The 19239-nt window shown below is 40.9% G+C and overlaps 1 protein-coding gene across 7 annotated transcripts in view; it reads right to left on the reverse strand.

Annotated features, from left to right (window-relative positions):
• The window catches only part of RBM6 (RNA binding motif protein 6), a 54743-nt gene extending 36235 nt beyond the window's left edge, over positions 1 to 18508 (reverse strand). For 2 of the 7 annotated variants that reach the window (XM_083603291.1, XM_083603289.1), the window contains exons 1-6: positions 18367 to 18508; positions 14446 to 14553; positions 11669 to 12983; positions 11188 to 11277; positions 10376 to 10445; positions 1156 to 1229 (exon numbers count right to left, since the gene is read on the reverse strand). In XM_083603291.1, coding sequence (XP_083459417.1) covers positions 1156 to 1229; positions 10376 to 10445; positions 11188 to 11277; positions 11669 to 12983; positions 14446 to 14489 — 1593 coding nt within the window. In that variant the 5' untranslated portion in view covers positions 14490 to 14553; positions 18367 to 18508. Of the gene's footprint in view, positions 1 to 1155; positions 1230 to 10375; positions 10446 to 11187; positions 11278 to 11668; positions 13206 to 14445; positions 14554 to 18366 lie in introns of all 7 variants that reach the window. The other 5 variants (XM_083603292.1, XM_083603290.1, XM_083603295.1 and 2 more) reach the window with 4 other exon arrangements.
• Positions 18509 to 19239: the final 731 nt, after the last annotated feature.

A 19239-nucleotide genomic window follows, 5' to 3' on the forward strand; every position in this document is an offset into this window, starting at 1 on the left:
GAGAACAGATTCATGGCGAGGATTCCTAAATTTCATTTCTCAAATTACTCGGTATAAATCATCACATTTAGCATCAATCTGTTCACTGAGATTACCAAGGACACAGTGTTTCCAGCTTACATTATTTTTGTGAGAAAATCACTTCTAGAATTGTAGCAGCCAGAAACTGGAAGACATTTCTCAAGCTGGATATGAAGAACTGAGTAACAACAAGTAAGAATTTACTATGCAAAAATAGTTGAGAATTTGATCAATTTCTTAAAAGTGTGTGTGGGGGGGGACATAGGGCTTATTTTCTAAAATTTCCAAGCCATGGGTATTATTGTAAGATCCATTTTCTGCTATAATTGACTACTTTTTATTTATAGCACTCATACACACACACACACACACACACACACACACACACACACACACACCCCTAGCCAAAGATATAATTTGGAGCTATGCTAGCGACTTTCTATTTCTAAGAAAATGTTAAGACATTCAGATTAACCAGGTGCAGCTGGAACAGGCCAGACTTCTCTTATGCAGCTCCAACTTGCATAAAAATATAAATATGAATACTCAAGGAAACAGACAAAGCCCGCCCCTCCAACCAGATGAAAACACATAGACAAATGAGGCATGCAAATTGGATTTTTCACTCAGAGCTGCATATTAGTGGTCTAGCCCATGAATACACGTAGAGGGGTGTGTGTGAGTCTGCACTCCCAAGAGCATATTCAAACATAACTATTTTGCTTAGAGGAAGTACAGATTTTCATTTTACTGTACAATCAAGAAAGTGAAACATCTGACATTAGCAGTTTAGCTACTGTCACTTGAAATCTACCACATATACAAGCTCATAAGAACAACCACCAGAACTGGAAACCTTTCCTTAACTACCACACTTAGAAACTATCAAGCCTGCGAAGCATGCACAACTTGAGAGGCAGACTATTTAGGGAAAAAATGAACTTAAGTTCTTTCTGTGGAACATTAAGCCTCTCCAGATTTCTGCAATACATCAGCATATTGGCTGTTACGCTGTACAGTTTTTTTGGGGGGGAAGACTTTCTCTGAATCTTTATTTTAAAAAAAAATCACTAGGTGTCAACCCTCCCCACAAATATTCTTCTAGCAGCATTTTCGACCGAAGTGTAAAGCAACCTGGTTGGCTTCCATGCAGGCGATGGCCTCTTCCAAGAGGGAAAACTCCACGCAGATATAGCCATAGTCGTAACCTGGGGACAGCATTTAAATACAGACGGGATTTGCGTTAGTGCCAGAAAGCCACAATTTCAGTACCCAGTTTCCCCTTCCCTTCAGCACACACCCATTTACCGCCACCCTATGCTCCCCATAAAACAAAACAAAGGCAATAGTTGGTGCTTTTAAAAACTGGTCTTAAACACTGTAAAATTCAGTAGGCAATGTGGGTTTCCATTAAAAAGCCAACAAAAGTGTAAAGGGCTCATTCTCCTAGAAATTAAGGAGATACTGAACACTACAGAGTTACACTTATTAAAAAAGCACAACACCCATTTCGAAAGTCCAGGCAGCAGAGTCTGGTTTCAATGGCATCATTTCTACCCTTGTGAAACCAAGAAGTCAAAGTGCTTAAGTTTTTGTTAATTTTTTACTACAGTAATAGTATTAGTCTCAGAATCTTTTTCACCCCAAGTGAAGATCATTTTTTTAACCCTTTTGATTTTTAAACTGATCTAATGCAGTTCTAAAACACTGCAAGAAAATTAACAAGACTACCCTAAAATGTTATTGTTCCTTTCTTCACAGGTAGTCCAAGTTAAAGGACAAGCAATTATTTTTTTGGAGGGGTCCATTTGTAATCTCTTTAACCATATTGTAAAATGGTTAGTTAACCATATTCCACTAATAGAATAGTATTTTCTAGTGATGAAAGTTATTTCAAGAAGTGATGCACCCATCTGCCTGAAAAGGAGGCCAGAAGGGTACATAAAGATGTCCTTACCTCAAAATTATCAAGGATTCATAACCATCTAAATTAATACCAAGGCTTACTCAAGGGAAGATGTGTCACTTTAAGCAGGGAACAGTGTGCAAAGTTTCCAAGGCTGAAACTGCAAGAACTGGTTTGCAATGGAATAATTCACAATGAAACAAAAATAAAACATTTTGTTTTGACTGCTTCATCTACTCAGATGCTTCAGTTCTTTTCACAAATAACACAAAACATAACCATTATGTACTAACTCTGCCCGATCTGGTATTGCGGATAGAACAAATTAATGCAACAGAAGGCCTTGTGTAGCACAGATAAGTAACTGGCACAGGAGTATGAATAGGTTTTGTTTTTGTTTTTTCTTTAAAGAAAACAAGCAAACAAATACCAGAAACTCTATGTGACATACACACACATATCATCTTTGTCTATCAGGAGATATCCACCTTCCTCAGACATGAAATCACTGGAAAGATGCTGTGTCCTAAAACTAGTTTGCAATGCTTTGGTCTCCTTATCACTCAGTGCTGAACTCTTTACAGGTAGCATAGGGATGTGTGATGCAAGAAGCTATGGAATTTGGCTAAGGTGGGGGGAAAGGAAGAACATATCAATTACAAGTTTCCTGGGGGTTGGAGGATCCAGAACATTTCTATGCCATCTGGTGGGATTTTCTTTCTTATGCTTTGGATCTTGAGGATCAAGATTCACCATCTACGTCAGCTCAGGACATATGGATGATTTGAGTTATATTAGTTTCTTACCATTTCCTTTTCTTACTATTTATTGCTTCTTTTGCTTTCTACATACCATGATGTAATACCCTGCTACTGCACTTTTGGGTTGTTAATAATGTCAATGATGATTATTTTTTAAGCAGCATTCCATAATATACAACAACATTTATCCATATTGTGATGTCATCACATTGTATGTTGTGTGTCCATCCCTAACCAATATTATTGGTGGTGGCTGTTAAGCAAATTTACAGCAAGAGGATGTCATGACATAACTTGCTACACAACTGAAAGGCAAAGAGGGCAGAATATTTAAAGGCGATGTCATATTCAGCAGTATCTCCATGTCACTAATAACTTAAATTTTGGCTAACAGTGTTAGATTTTATCTATTTCCTCGGGTGGCACGGAGACCAGCAGATTGAGTAATGCCCATGCCCATGTATCTGGAAGATGAGCTGCTGAATTCTGTGCAATCAATTCAGCAGCTTTATAAAGGTTTCTTGAAGGCAAAACTACATTTTATTTTATTTTTATTTGACAGAATTTATATGCTGCTTGATTGTAAACAAAACCTCTAAAAACAGTCTCATGCTATCTGTCTACCTATAGTGTGAAAACTGGCATTCTAGTGAAATACGTTTGCAAGCAGCAGATTTTCCTCTGCCTCCACACACCCCAACAATACAGCCGCCATCAGGTAAAGATACCAGGGAAAGGATTGTACAGGTCTATAAATTCCCAATCGGAAATAAAATTTGTGACACAGTTTTACCACAAGACTAACTGTTGTGACTTTCTATTAGAAACAAACACTAATGCTGAAATTAATCATATTCTACACAAACGATAGATAATGCCTTCTGTCATTAAATCTATTTTTACTTCCATGTACTGAGACAATCTCCCACTTTAAGATCTTAATAAAAATCAAATGTTTACTTATTATACCTCTCACAAGGCCAGCAAGAGTTGCATGCAATTTTAATGAGTTTATATTTTAATTTACACTGAAATATGGAAATAGTTTTCTTTCATCCCAATAACCCTGAAGTATATGTTAGGTTGGCTTCTCACAGCCTGTCCAACGCCACTTGGTAAGCTTTGTGACCAAGCAGTGATTTTTCAAGCTCATTCTCTGCCATACAAATTCAGCACTATCCACACAGCACCCCCAACAGATTTCTCAGGAATTCAAAGCAGGATGAAGATGACAATTGCCTCAAACTTTCTATGCACTGCCTATTTGGATTTTCGTTTAAGCATATTTTTTTTTAATTTATTTGCTTATTAACAGGATTTTTAGACTAGGTTTCACTTTTCAAAAATACCAAAGCGATTCAAATCATAACACACAAAACCTTTAAAAAAAACAGTAAGTCACAGTAAAAACATCACAGTAAATAAAAACAGCAAGTTTTCATAACAACGTCACAGTAGCCAACAGCAACAGGAAACGACACCAGCAATCAGGAAAAGTTCATGGCAGGCAACATGCCACCTTTAGTGCCCATCAAATCTGAACAGAAAAAGCATTCTACAAGGTAGGTGCCACAACAGAAAAGGCCCTTCTCCAGGTGCCCACCAAATAGATATTTGTAGGTTTAGGCACAGTAAGGAGGGCCCCTTCAGCAGACAGTAATGACTGGTTCAGTCTATAGGGGATATCTATGTCTTGAGCTACTCAGGGCTTTAAAGGCCAACACTAACACATTAAATTTGGTTCAGTAACTGATCAGCAGCCAGTGCAGCTCTTTCCACGCAGATGCTGTGGGTGAAACAGCACAGATGCTGTGGGTGAAACAGCAGTGTAGAAACCATTCTTAGCTAGCTGCAGATTTTGAACCAAACCTAACAGCAACCCACAGAGATTGCATAACAGCAATCCAACCTAGAGGTTACGAACACATGGATCACAGCAAGTAGTTTATCCCCATCCAGAACCCATTGTAACAGGTGCATCAACCCAAGATGGTGAAGGGAGCTCCTTACCACAGAGGTTAGTTGAGCCACCAGTAACCAAGAGCACACCCAGACTATGTATCTGCCCCTTTTTAGGATAAGCGCAACATCAGCCTCAATTCCCAGACCCAGGAACCACCTCTGCACAGTGCCTCAATCTTGTCAAAATTCAGCTTCAGATTATGGGCCCTCACCTGGCCCACCACTGCATTCAGATCAGTCTATGTCAGGTACTAGACTAAAACACATCAGAGAACTAATTCATTGCTCCAAATCTCCTAATGACCACTCCCAACAACGTCATACAAATGTTTTGGATCATGGTAGGGGCCTAGGGTTAAACTCCACAATATCCATACGTTCCCTATTTGGTCTCTTCCCCACTCCATACTAGCTATTTTTTAAAACAACAAGTTGTTTTCAACAACAACAACTTGCTTAGTTTGTGCTCAGAAGTTCATGGCAGGGGGAAACCTTAAAAAAGTGTTATGTTAACTATACAGCGGTATGAATTTCTCTAATGGTGACTATCTTCTTACATATCTTTCTAAACACATATTTATCACAGTCATCACTGGTATTTTAGCATATGGGTATTTTACATAAAGGTTCAGATTGGTCTATGCATTATAGGCATAGCAGATTGCTGGAAATGGCCTCCATACAATAGCTTACACTTGACCATATGTAACTCACCATATCATTTTTTAATAAATTGAAAGATAAGGATTCAGTTCAGACATAATGGTTATTGGCCAGAGAATCACACGACTACACACTCCCTCCTAGTCCCTTGGCTTGCATTCATAGAACCTGGCTTATTTAAGCCACAATTATCCATGATATCAACAAACAAACAAAAAGAAACTGTGGTTTAATCTCTTATTTAAAAATATAGGACATGATATTTTGTATGCAGAAATTACCGTATTTTTCGTCCCATAGGACGCTCCATCCCATAGGACGCACCTAGTTTTTTTTTGGGGGGGGGGGGGAATAAAGGAAAAAATTTTTTCCTTTATTTCCCCCCCAAAAAGCAGGTCGGAGAAACCGAACCAGGCCGAGGAACAGCGGGATGGGGGTGCTGCGCCTCCCCGCTGTCCCCCGAGCTTGTGGGGCTGGCCGATGTCTGCCCAGCGCGAGGGGCGCTCTGATTCAGGGCGCCCCGCCCGCCAGGCGGCAGGCTGCTATCCGCAGCGTGGGGAGCCCTGCGGGGAACTCCTGCAGGGCTCCCCACGCTGCGGATGTGTTCCCCAAGCGCCGGGCACCCTCAAAGCAGAGCGCCCGACGCTCCGGGAAGCAGGCTGCTATCCGCAGCCTAGACATCCCTGTGGGACCACCCACAGGGCTGCCTAGGCTGCGGATGTATTCCCGAAGCGCTGGGCGCTCTGCTTTCAGGGCGCCCGACGCTTCGGGAAGCAGGCTACTATCCACAGCCTAGACAGCCCTGTGGGAACTCCCGCAGGGCTGCCTAGGCTGCGGATGTCTTCCGGAAGCCTGGAGAGTGAGAGGGGTCGGTGCGCACCGACCCCTCTCGCTCTCCAAGCTTCAGCGAAAGCCTGCATTCGCCCTATAGGACGCACCCACATTTCCCCTTCATTTTTGGAGGGGAAAAAGTGCGTCCTATAGGGCGAAAAATATGGTACATCACATGTAATTTCTATGAAATTGAAACCATGGAACTGTGGGTTTGATGAAACAAATGGAATATGGCTCGGTCTTAATTATATTTCAGACAAATGGCAACACTGGGAGTTTGGCTTTTTTTAAAAAAACTTTTATTCAATAATTTATTTAGTTTTAGACTTGATGATCACATCATTCTTGGGAGTTAACAAGCAATCACAATGCTGGCTAGAAAACGAAGTGACTTGCTCACAAGCTCATTCGTTGGATATGATGGCACTGGTCAGCATTATTAGAGACAACCTACTCCTTAAAATATTTCTTGACTCATATGAAACAAAAGGCCATACGTTCAATTTCAAGCTGCCTGCCATAAAAATGACATTAAGTTCTCTCTTCCTGTGATGTACATACCCAAAATAGGAGAAATGAGATGCTTCAATGCACCAAGGCACGAACTGAAAAACCATCCCACCTCTCCCCCAAATTACTCATATACAGTGGTACCTCTGGATGCGAACGGATCCGTTCCGGAGCCCCGTTCGCATCCTGAAACAAATACAACCCGCGCCTGCGAGTGCACGGGTCGTGATTCGCCGCTTCCACGCATGTGTGTGACGTCATTTTGAGCGTCTGCGCATGCGGCGAAACCTGGAAGTAATGCGTTCCGTTACTTCCAGGTCGCCACGGAGAGCAACCCGAAAATGCTCAACCCAAAGCATATTTAACCCAAGGTATGACTGTACAGATCAAATATCTTATGTCACGTTATCAGAGAGGATAGATTCATGCCATACTTGCTCACTTTTCACATGGAGACTTACAGTTGCTATCTGGTCACATCAACATAGCATACCTGCCTAAAGAGGCTACATGAATTATGAACTAAATATGCCATGTTTTCAACAAGCTGCAAACTCCCTGCCTACCAGAACTTTAGCATGCATTACACAGAGGAAACTCAGTTCCACATGCCACTATTTTCGAATTGAGTTAGAGAAATATCAGGGCAGCCAAAGATAAGGGGCAGAATTCAGTTATGGCAAAAACGGGTAAGAGAAGGACTGAATGAAGATCTTTCATCGAATAGATATAACCTGTAATACTCACTATAACCTAAAGTATTCACCAAACTTCATTTGTTAAATTTATATCCCACCTTTTCATATATATTTTTTAACAAGGCAGCTAACATGAGAAGTTCTCAACCTACACAGATTGTGATAGAGAACTTTTTACGAACTCCTGCACAAACTCTACCCCCATGCAACCCCTTCAGGGCTTACCTCCTGAGAAACCGCCCCAAGCATCAGTACAAACATCAAATCATAGTTGCAAATTATGTATCTCAAAGTGCTTTCAGTTGCTTGTAATTCAAGAACACATTTGACTATCAAAGTATGAACATAATTCAAATATTTTCATCCCTTTCTACATCCTATCATTTTCAAAATATTTACATTTATTGCTCTGACAAATATATAAGGTGGCTTAAAATAGAATTTTCTTCCCAGAAAACCTAGATGCCTGTAGAATACAGAACTTTCTCTGCACCCAGAATCCCCTCTATATATTATTTTTTTCTGCTGTACTGCAGCAGCACACAGAACATGGCATTCAATAGTTTTGGCTGAAAGCTCTGTAAATAGTTGACAGGATTTCTCAGCTCCCTAGTTTGGGTACAGCTTCTCAAGCGGTGCCAAGGACTGTTGGAAATCAAACCCCGCCAGGCACATTTGTAATTCCCCCAACCCACCCGTCACAATCCAAAGAGAAGTTACACCTTAAAACAAATCAAACACATATTTTATGCCTGCTTATACATACGAGTGCTAAAATAAATTTCTCTCCTCTAAATTCTATTTTACTAATGATTTAGCGAACTTTTCATTCAGTGTAGTTACTCATGAAACGGAACTCAACCCTACTTTATCCCAGTTCTCTATTTCCCAACAAACTTGTCAGAAACATAAACACTGGGATTCAATTCCAAGGATTTGTTTTTCAGCTCAAAGGGTTTGCTTCAAACATTTCAAAAAGAAATCAGTTGACACTGAAAGTAAAACAAAACTGCACACACCTACGCTTTTAATTCTAGTTTTTCAATATGATGCTGTATTGTTTTTAACTATTTACTACTAGCAGTTAACCTTCTCTGGGAGTAGAAATACAGAAGGGTGTGAAATTATCATTTCCAAATAAATATTTTATAGTAAATATTTAATTATTATATTTTTTAAAAAATCATAAATCTGACCAAAATCATGTTGTAAACAGAAATGCATAAAGGAAGCAGAGAAGCACAGATCATATGATTTCCCTCCCAGTTAGGGGTTATTACGCTGGATGGCCTCTTTGTCATTGTGATTAAGAACACTATAGGGAGAATCTCCATATATTGACAAATGTTTGTATCCAGCAGAACAGACTTACTTAAACTACTCAGACCTAACAGCAGAACATGGGGTGGTTTTCAACTAAATAATTGTGTGAACAGAACACTTCTGCTTGCACAATGGATCTTTCTCCCTACACGCACCCAATGCCAGCATCAAATCTGCTCCAGAGGCCTGGGGAAACCCATAGAACAGATTTAGGAGATATAGGGAGGAGAGGTGGAGGACAGAATGCTTGCCTAACTGCTATATTGAATTTCACCCATGGTTTGGCATCACAAAAACAAGCCTTAGGCTTTCACTCTGCTTCCTACCCTCACATGAGAAAATAAGGAACTTCCAGCCATGATCTGCATCAAACCATTATTTGCAGTTTTGCCCAAACTATGGCTTTACTGAAAGCGATGTTCAGCTCATAGTTTGCAAACCTGGCTTACAGGCATTTTGCAGAAAGCTTAGTTTGCTGGGTTCAGACAAACAGCAAATTGTGCTTTGCCTAAAACGGTGATCAGAAGCTTCTAATCTCCATGTGCAAGCGAAGGAGGAACTGCATGATGCTAAGGTGCATGTTCAGAGTGCCAATGACGGCCTGCTGTTACGTCTCCTCTCAGCCCCCTAGTTTCCTTCACAGAAGCAGCCCTAATAGCACAAAGACACTGCTCTTTATACACCAAGTTCAAAAAGCAGTTTGAATTTTGCTTCCCTTTAATCTGATGCAAAGTCTCCAAACAGATTCTGTACTCAGGATATTGAAAGCAGTTTGGAGGTACTCCAAGAACAACTTCTGAAAAGAAAAAATTGCAACTTTGTGGATATTTTCAGTGCCCTTACCCAGACTGAGGGTATATAAGCAAACTATTTGATTTCCACATCACAGAGACCCAGGAAATACGTGTACTAAGGATGTAGTACGCACTAGTAGGTTACAGGACTGTTTGCTTTAAAGAAGTTCCAGATTTTAAATCCTTATAGAGATTTCTGTTACAATCAGACTGGAGCAGTAAAAGGAAAGGAAAAGTTCCAGAACATCTCCCCATTTTTCCTTCTGCATCTCTCACCCCTTCTAGAACTGTAACATTAATGTCTCACATTCCCTACGTTCATGTCCATCATTCTTTGCCTCCCCAAACCCCACCAAGAAAACTGCTAATTATTCCCTAACCAAACTTCATTTGGACAAGTCAGGAAGTTACCGATTGAGGCCAGGAGATTTTAATGAAGCCATCCTCTGAAATGAGAAGGCCAACCCAACGTATAGAAACTTGGGAAGCATATAAGTATAGAAACGTTTCCACTGAGCTATTTAGAGCTATCAGGACTTGAAGATACTGGAATTAGGTGTCACAACATCTCAAGTGAAGACTATTTGTACATAGGATGTTACAGGGCAAGTAATCTTGCCCAATGAGAAGATTTAATAAAGAACATCCACTAGAAATAATCCACTGTCATCTCCAGAAGGCTTCCTTAGGAGTGTTTTTGGGCTTTTTTCCATGGCTAACGCAGAATTAGCCTGTCAGCTGTAAATCACCTCTGCTAAGCCTGGGCTCAATCCTGAAGAAGGCAAGGGAAGACTAGATGACCCAAAGGCCATTTAATCAATAGTAGTAAGGATGTCAGAAAAGGAAGCCATAATTGCAAGGCGAAATGTAAATCCACCCAACAGACACTGAATAAATTCTCACCTGTAGTATAATCTTTCAGGCGCATATTCTTCACTGGTGTCCCAACACACGCTTGGAAAGCATTAAGAATCTACAGAAGCAAACAAAGTTTCAGGTTAAGTTTTTAAAAAACAAAAACCCTATACAATAACATTTTTTTAAAAGGGAACATTCTGTTCTACCACAGGGCTGTCTCTGAAGACATTTTGGAAACTTCAGCTGGTGCAGAATTCAATGACCAGGTTGCTCACTGGTGCAAGACAGTTTGAGCGCATAACACCAATCCTGGTCCAACTGCACTGGCTGCCAATTAGTTTCCCGATCCAATTCAAAGTGCTAGTTTTGATCTATATAGCCTTAAATGCTTCAGGTCCTCAATGGCCGCCTCTCCCCCTATGAGCTGACCTGGACCCTGCAATCACCATCTAAGGCCCTTATCTGTGTGTCTCCTCCATGAGAGGTCCAGAGGGCAGCAACACAAGAATGGGCCTTTTACACAGAGGCTCCCCACACGGAATGCTCTTCCCAGGAAGGCTTGCCTGGCGCCCACATTACATACATTTAGGTGCCAGGCAAACACAATCCTCTTCAAATAGGCCTTTGACTGTTAAAACTATATATGGCCTTTAAATTTTTGTGCTGGGGGTGTTATTGTTTTCACTATTATGTTGTGCATTTTGTGCCTTTATGTTGTAAACCGCCTAATGATCTTTGGATGAAGGACAGCATATAAACTTAATCAACAACAACAACAATACAACATATGGAGAAAACTGTTACTGTGGAATACTGGCTGTTCTAATTAAGTTTCAAGAAGCAAAATAAATACTTACATCATCTTTTGTTGCAGTTTGAGGCACTTTTCCTAGTCGAATCAGCTTGCTTGGTTTTATATCTTTGAGGCCGGTTCTATAATCCTGGTCCTTAAAGAAAAAGTTCAAGGAAACTTTAAAGACAAGAATGAAGACCTATCATTTTACTAAACAGTTTATAATGATTTAAAATAAATAACACTGTATTGTTTTTATATAAGACGTTCACGATGTTGAAGCACAACCAGCTTCACATGTAAACTGTTTGAAGTCCCCTGTCAGTCTGGAATGTGGAATTTGAATTACTAATAAGCAAAGGAAGACTACTAGATTTGAGAAAGTTTCAATGTTATAAATTATCATTGCAATATTACCTTACAGTAACTTAACTAGGTTTTAAATATACAAAGGAGGGGAGGCTGTAATTAACATATTCTTCCAAAGCTTTCATAAATATGTTTACACATGATTATAGATACAAGCTTTCCAACGAATCACATACCTGAAGATCTGGCTGAGAATCTTTAGAAGACTTGCCCTCTGCAAAAGACTTGCCATGTTCATAGTCAAACATCTGACTTCCTGGGAGTCGATGATCTACATCTCGATACTCAATGCCCCTATAGTCTGTATCTTGCCTTCCAAGGAAATCCAGGTCACTTTTTTCCTTAAGTCCAAGAGCAGATGGTTCAGATACTTGCTGTTCACCCGCAGGGAACTCCTGATTGCTAACAAAGGCCTGAGAAGGCTTATCTTGATCCTGAAGAGTGGGAAGAGGACCACAGCTACTTTGGAAGTCTAGTGACGAGTCAGTCTCGGGCTTCTGTCTTTGAGATTCTTCTTCTCTGGCTCTTGGTTCTGAATGTGGAAACTCCTTGCTTTGAACACTAAAGGAAGACCGCTCCCTAGCAGCAAGTCCAGCCTCATCTACCTCACATTCTCTATCTGTTGGCGGCACTGTAGAAAGGCTATGCTGGTAGTCCACAAGGTTTGGGTCCACCGAGGGCACATCTCTGTCTGCAAAATCCACAGGAGGTGGCACATCCCTACCCCTAAAATCCTGATCAGTCTGAGATTTTGGCCTATTTCTGAAATTTGAATGGGGTACATCTCTGTCTCTGAAGTCTAGGTCAGCTGCACCCACGCTCCTCAAGTCCATATCAGGCATTTCTCTTTTCCTAAACTCTGAATATGGCTGCTCCCTGCCCCTATAATCCTGTTCAGACATGTCCCTTGCCCTAAAGTGTGGGTGAGATCCATCTCGGTTTCTGAAGTCTAAATCAAATGTTCCCCTTGCACGAAAATCAGATGGAGCGTCATCTCTGCCTCTATAGCTCATATTATGAGCTTCCCTATCCCTGTAGTTCATACGGAAAGAATCCCTATTCCTGTAATCCATTGGAGGAATGTCTCCTCCACTATAATCCGTAGACTGCCCCTCCCTATCCTGGAAATCTCCTTGATACATCTCCCTGCCTCTAAAATCTGGAAGAAGTGGCACCCTGCCCCTGAAGTCCAAGTGTGACTCATCTCTATTCTGAAAATCAGGTGGGTAATCTCTGCCTCCAAAACCATGCAAATGACCCTCCCCACCTCTGAAGTCACTATGTGGTCCATCTCTACCTCCAAAGCTGAAAGTAGGTTCCTCTCTGTTGGCAAACTGAGGATTGAGGATGCCTGGGTGTCCCTGGATATCAAAAGGAAGTGATTCTCTGCCAGAGAAGTTGCCAGAGTGTCTTTCTTGAGCAAGACTATCAAGGGGAGGAGGAGAGTAATCCCTGTTCCACCCGGGAGCAAACCTTTCTTCTTGGCTCCCACTGTAGAAATAAAGACAGTGTTATTCATAATGTCCTTCGAGTTTGTAATCTACACATCAGCATGTTCTTCTCTAAACCTTTTACAGAGCTGTTCAACAGTAAGATCCGCAGAAGATATTGATGTTTGGTAGTTTAAGAGGAGGTAGTATACGACAGGCGTGACAAGTAAACTTGCGTACTCCCATTTCACCATAATTCCCAGTTGAACTCAACATGGAATACCTGAAATATTAATGAGTCATTGAAGGTAACAATCTACATAGTCTCACAGTACATACAGCTGGGGCATTTGGAATTCTCCATTAAGGAAGCCACCGCATTTGTCCTTGATGCTCCTCCAAATAAAGAATTTCCATTAAATCTGGTTTTATCACTATCTTAAGCAGTTGAGCAACTATGCTCATGCTGCTATATTCATAAAACAAGGCCTTTATGGAGAAGCTCAATACTGTATTTGAATGACACTGCCCAGTCCATGTGTTAGTTGTACTAACGTACTATCAAGAAGGGGAGACAATTATGAGATTTTATATACTTTCTCGGCTCGCACCATTGTTTTATTTTGATCTCAATTTGCAGTAGTGCATATTGCACCTTCCTCATGTGCTCCTTCATCTGCACCATAACAACTGAATACCCATCTAACATGTCTCATGCGTATTTAGTAGGCAGACCCATGCATAAAAGCAAAGCATCCCTGTCGTCTGCTGATGGCTACTATCCATTACTCTTTGAAGACATTTCCCCAAACAAATCAATGTGGTTCTGTCAGTATAGCTGTTTCTCTCAAGATTTTTCATTGTGTCAGAGCATATGCATGCATGCCATAAAGTTTCCAGGAGCATTTGATCCTAGAAACTCCAAGGCCCTACCATAAACCAAGGCATAATGTACAGTTCTAGTAGCCTAGCAAAGTAGCTTTGGCCATGAGGGTCAAGTTCATGGCCTGCACATATAAACACGAGCATAAACACTCTTCCATGACCTTATAGTGTCCCAACATCGAGTGGAATCTATTTTCTGGAACCTACTTTCTGCCAAAACAACATTTAATAGTTCCTGTAGGCATTTGTTAATATAACTGTCAATTTGACAAGGGAAATGTTCATACCTTCCAAGTGTACACTGAGTTATATGCACCAGCTACATCTGCTTCCAGGATACTCCATTCTATCCTCTTCCTCTCATCAGCATTCCATGACCATGGTTCCCCCAGAACTAATGGTACCTCCCTCGTGTGTACTCGAGATGTTATTTTGACTACATAAAAAGCAGCACTAGGAAACCTTGGGGAGGAGCTGGTGGAGGGGAAGGGCAAGCCCTGTAAGGATGCTGTGCAAGTGGGTTGTCACAAGTGGCTACCAATTATGAAGCAGAGATTTTGTGTCATCTTATTACATGGTATCTAGCCTAATGCAGGACAAATATAAATACAAAAACTTATTTCATGTTAAACACTTACCGAAAAGGACCCATTCTGTTGGCTGGTCGAGGGTTTCCCCACATTTTGTCTGTGATAAGACAAACAGAAGAAAGAGTTCTTGTTTTTGTCAAACTGCAGCTGTGTTTTCTACAAGATAAAAATATGATAAAAAGCCAACTAAATTAGCATTCTGGCTAATGAATTTTATCTTTTAAACCAGCAAATATTACCCAGTTCAACTTCTTGAGTGATTTGAACCTACAAGGTAAGAGTCAAAAGCTAAGCAGTTGACCACTGTGCAACTGAAAGACAGTGCGAATTTCCACTGTAAACTGTGAGACAACTATTCTAAATCAAAACATTTCCCCAACACCTCTACTGATAAGAGGTTTGCAAGGTCCTATGTTTCACAAGAGTGGTTGAATCAATAACAGTCTAGAACGTTCATCAGGTCTTTCAACATCTCAGTGAATCCTGCACATCTACAGACAGCATTTAACTCAATCAGAATTATAAAATAAGGCCATTCTGATTAGAGCAATTTAAAACATAGCATCAATACCACAACATGGGTCATATCCAAAGAAAAGCAACAGGTGCTAATTTATTGTGTGAAGTTGCTCCATAATTTATTCAGAAGTGTCAAAGGAGATGAGATATGGAGAGTGGAAAGAGCAGAAGAAGAGGAAGTAAGAGTAAAGAAGGAGGCCCAGCAAAGCACATTGCACATCAGAGAGAGGAGTTCTTATCTAATCTTCACTGAACTTTACACACACCTAGCATACCTGAAATTCAGAGCCACTTCCAGTCCATCCTAACTGCCCACAAATAAATCACCTGTGTTTTGCCAAAAACACTAGCAAGATGCTCTTTATTCTGGATATTGGCAAATGTACAGCCCTTCCTGAACTCCACCACAATTTGCCTTAAACACCCACTCTATAAAGAACAAAAGTCTGTATGTATCCCAATTTAAATCGATGTACAATATGTTGAAGGTGAAATAAGAACGATCAGATCCACCACTATTAATCATACGGGAACAACCATGATACTAGTTGCATTATGTCTTCCTCAGAAGAACTCTGCAAATGAATAATATGACTCAAAAATGGGCAAATATGTGGCCAGCACTATGCCACATTGTCCAATTGGGCTGTTTCCAATGTTTATATCAAAAATACTTTTGTTTCCAGCATACATTCTAGGGCTTGGCTTTAAAAATAAATCTATAAATATGCATTTCCACAACCAATGGGTGGGTTTTCACTTCATACAATACACATTCCAGTCCAGGGAATAAATATTATTAATCTGATACTGATAAGTAAAAAAAAACCTGTGCTAGCATTAATTCTGCATGGAAACTTGTCTTTTTATAGATGGGGAAGTAAATATGATAATCTAGTAAACTAAAGCAAAAATGTGCTGAGTTCTAGATACCTTGATCCCAAGTGCACTGGGGGGAAAACATGTTTAGTATACATTTCTACCTGAATTATAGGTAGAATTAACAAAGATAAATTGCAAAACAGCACAGCTGAGTGTTAGGGTGAAGCAGTCTGGGAAGAAAAGACTGAGCAGCAGGATAAACAAAGCCTCTCTTTATGTGTCACTTCCTATACATGTTCTGTGCCTCAACTAGCCTGTGAACAGTTTGTATTGAAAGAAAGTCATAAATAACCTTATGACTTGCATTGATTTGAGCATTGTAAGAATAACTACTGAACTGATAACTAACTGCATGTTATCCTAGCAACAACCAACTACTACATTTTCTGACAATGGCAAACAACTTTCCATCACTTGCAACAATGAACTGCTATAGTTTACACAGGACAAACAGGATATTTTCTGCACAACAATGAAAGGACAGAAAGCAGTGATTAGAAATGGCAGCACAAGAGAAACTAGGTAAATATTTCAATCCAAGAATATTCCATTTTTGCCTTGAAGGTTACTGTACACAACTTTTTTAAAAAACAACAATTTTTAATGGCAGACAAACTATTTGTAGAGGTATGTCCTTTGTTTTCCAAGAACTCAATGTGATGCATTTTAAAATATAACTTTTAAAATAATAATTATACTTTAAAAAGTGTTCAATATATTGATTTCCTTATTTTGAGTGTTTTTGATGCTGATGATTTGTAATAATTAATGCTTGTTTTAAAACTGGTTCTCTTGTTTATTTGCATTTTCAGTTATTTATTATATTAAATTGCTTAAAGCCAGTTTGGAATGGGTGTCTTCTGGCAGCATATAAGTGCAGCTGTAACAAAATTAAAATATGGCTACAGAATTAGGTGTTCCCAAGCCAATGCTCAAATAGAGTGTGTTCTGAGTAAAAATTCTACCATATTAAAACTAATAAAAACAATAATATGCTATATATCCATTAACAAGCCTTTCCAGATATTCAGTAAATATAATGGGGGAAATGCCGTTTTTATTTATTTCATTTCTTATCCCACTCATACTCTAAGGAGCTCAGGGAGAGGTAAAGGGTTATTGATGGTTTGCATAATTAGAATCTGTCATTCATTTATGTGTTGCCTGCAGCAGCAACATGTCACTGGAACAAAGTGTGACCGCATTTGCTTTGATTCCAAGACTACAGTTATTACTCATAGCCAATTAATTAAGGCCACACTCCAAATTCTACCATCTTGGGGGTGGATACAATGGAGTTCAACAGAAGTAGCTTCCAAGCAGACATTTTTATTTAACTTATTAAATTTCTATCCCACTCTTCCTCCCAAAAGGCCAGTTAGGGATGAGATGTAAAAATGATATGATTACATCTACACAACTTCACATAAAATTAATTTTTTTTTTAAAGGGAAGAGCACTAGCTTTTCAGATTATCATAGAATTATAGAACTGTAGAGCTGGAAGGGACCTCGGGGGTCATCCAGTCCAACACCCTGCAATGCATATGTGTAGGTGTGTGTTACTGCTAGCATTCTGTCGTGTGAGACATGGGAAGGCGGGAGGCCCCCTTCTAAGATAGCCGGTGATATCTGCTGTTTTCACAATTAACTATATAAAACAATGAACAGATTTTTTAAAATAAAAACACCTTCCTGAGATCATTTAAATTTACTAACTTTTCATTTCCTCCCCAGATGCTTGCACAATTATTCCTAGAGCCAGGGGTTTTATTTTTGTTTCTGCACCTTCAATTCCAATCATACTTCTGGATCACAAATCTGCAAGCGCCCCACATCTCCTTGACAGAGTTTAACAGCACAGGAAATCTTACTACACAAGCCAATCCAATGGTACACCCTCAGCTTAGCCTACACTGGCAGCAGCTCACCCAAGTGCCAAGGGAGAGAGGCCTCTGAACAACCCTATCAACTGAAGATACCAGTAACTGAAGGGGAACCTTCCAAAGGCGTTCTCACAGGAAGCTTGAAACCCATCGCACCCCCCAATTATTTACGAATTTGTCAATTAAATGTGTATACCGCCCTTCACCCGAAGATCACAGGGCGGTTCACAATATAAAACTACAGAGAAAGGACACAAAATACATAATAAACCAACAGTCCTCGCCGCCGCCGGGTGCAGAACTTGGGTCTACCTCCTTCAGTGTTAACAAGCGGACACCCCTCCAGCCCCCCCCCTCTGCCGGGAGAGCATTTCTACGGCTCAAACGCCCCCCTCTTCTTGCCCCCCACCCAGCAAATGCCACGAGGTGAGGATGCGTCCGAGTCACCGGTATCCCTGGCAAGAGGCTCCCCTCCCCGCCGCCCTGTCCCGCGCGGCCCTGTCAGCGCCAGGCGCGTTTCCCGCGTGCGGTCTCGCTGCTCCAAAAGGGACAAAAGGAGACCCTTTCCCTACCCGCCTCCCTCACGACCCAAGGCGGACGGGAGTCGGCCGCACAAGCCCAGCGAGGCAGGTTGGGCCTTCCGTGCCAGAGAAAGAGCGGGAGCGCGAAGGGGAGATACCCACCACAAGCAAGGCGGGCAGCTCGGCCACTCTGGGCCTCCACAGCGAAGCCGCAACGCCGAGCCAGAGGAAACCGGAAATTCCGGTGCGCTCAACCATGTGACCTTGCAAAGCGCACCCAGCCATCCCGGGGCACGCGCGCAGCGGCCTATACGGCTAACCATAGACTTAAGGCGGATAGAGCGGTTCCCAGATAGCTTCGGAAGCCATCTTTTGGGGGTCTCTCCAAGAGGCGGAAGTGGGAGCTGCCCAAAGAAAACAATGGAGAAATCCAGGATTTTAGCGTCGGTGGGGTTGGGCTGCGTGCGGCAGCCAAAAGTAAAAAAAAAAGCAAGCTTTCTTGCGGAATTTATTTTATTTTATTTTTTTTGGTCGAGTGCTTTCAAACTTTAAAGCCCCACGCATCTGCAGTCAAGTCAATGAAGCTATGCAGCAGGATGCTGGGTGGGGCTTATTAACGTAGGTAGCCCTTTGTTGCAAGAAAGCTAGAGCAACGTCAGCCCGCCTTTCACTGAAAATATTAGTAGGGAGCTGCACTAAAACTGGTATAAGTTGCACGCTCTTCAATTTGGAAACAATGCACTGGCATGGGAACCGCTTTAAAGGTTTTTCTTACAGTCAGTGGTATATAAATTGCACCAACAAAAAGAAATGAACTTTTAACTGTCTTAAAACTTAATAATAATAATAATAATAATAATAATAGCTCTGAGTTAGAAAAGGCGTGATTTGCTGTCGGGTGCTGGAGGTGGAGAAAGTGCTGCTGCTGCTACTACTAAATTACAGCTACGCCAAAATCCTGGATTTCTTTATTCTATATTCCAATTTTGTTATCTGTGTACTGCTACCAGACAACAGCCACGTACAAGAGGGAAC

The sequence above is a fragment of the Podarcis filfolensis genome (genome assembly GCF_964270895.1).
Source record: "Podarcis filfolensis genome assembly, chromosome: 2".
NCBI classification, from domain to species: domain Eukaryota; kingdom Metazoa; phylum Chordata; class Lepidosauria; order Squamata; family Lacertidae; genus Podarcis; species Podarcis filfolensis.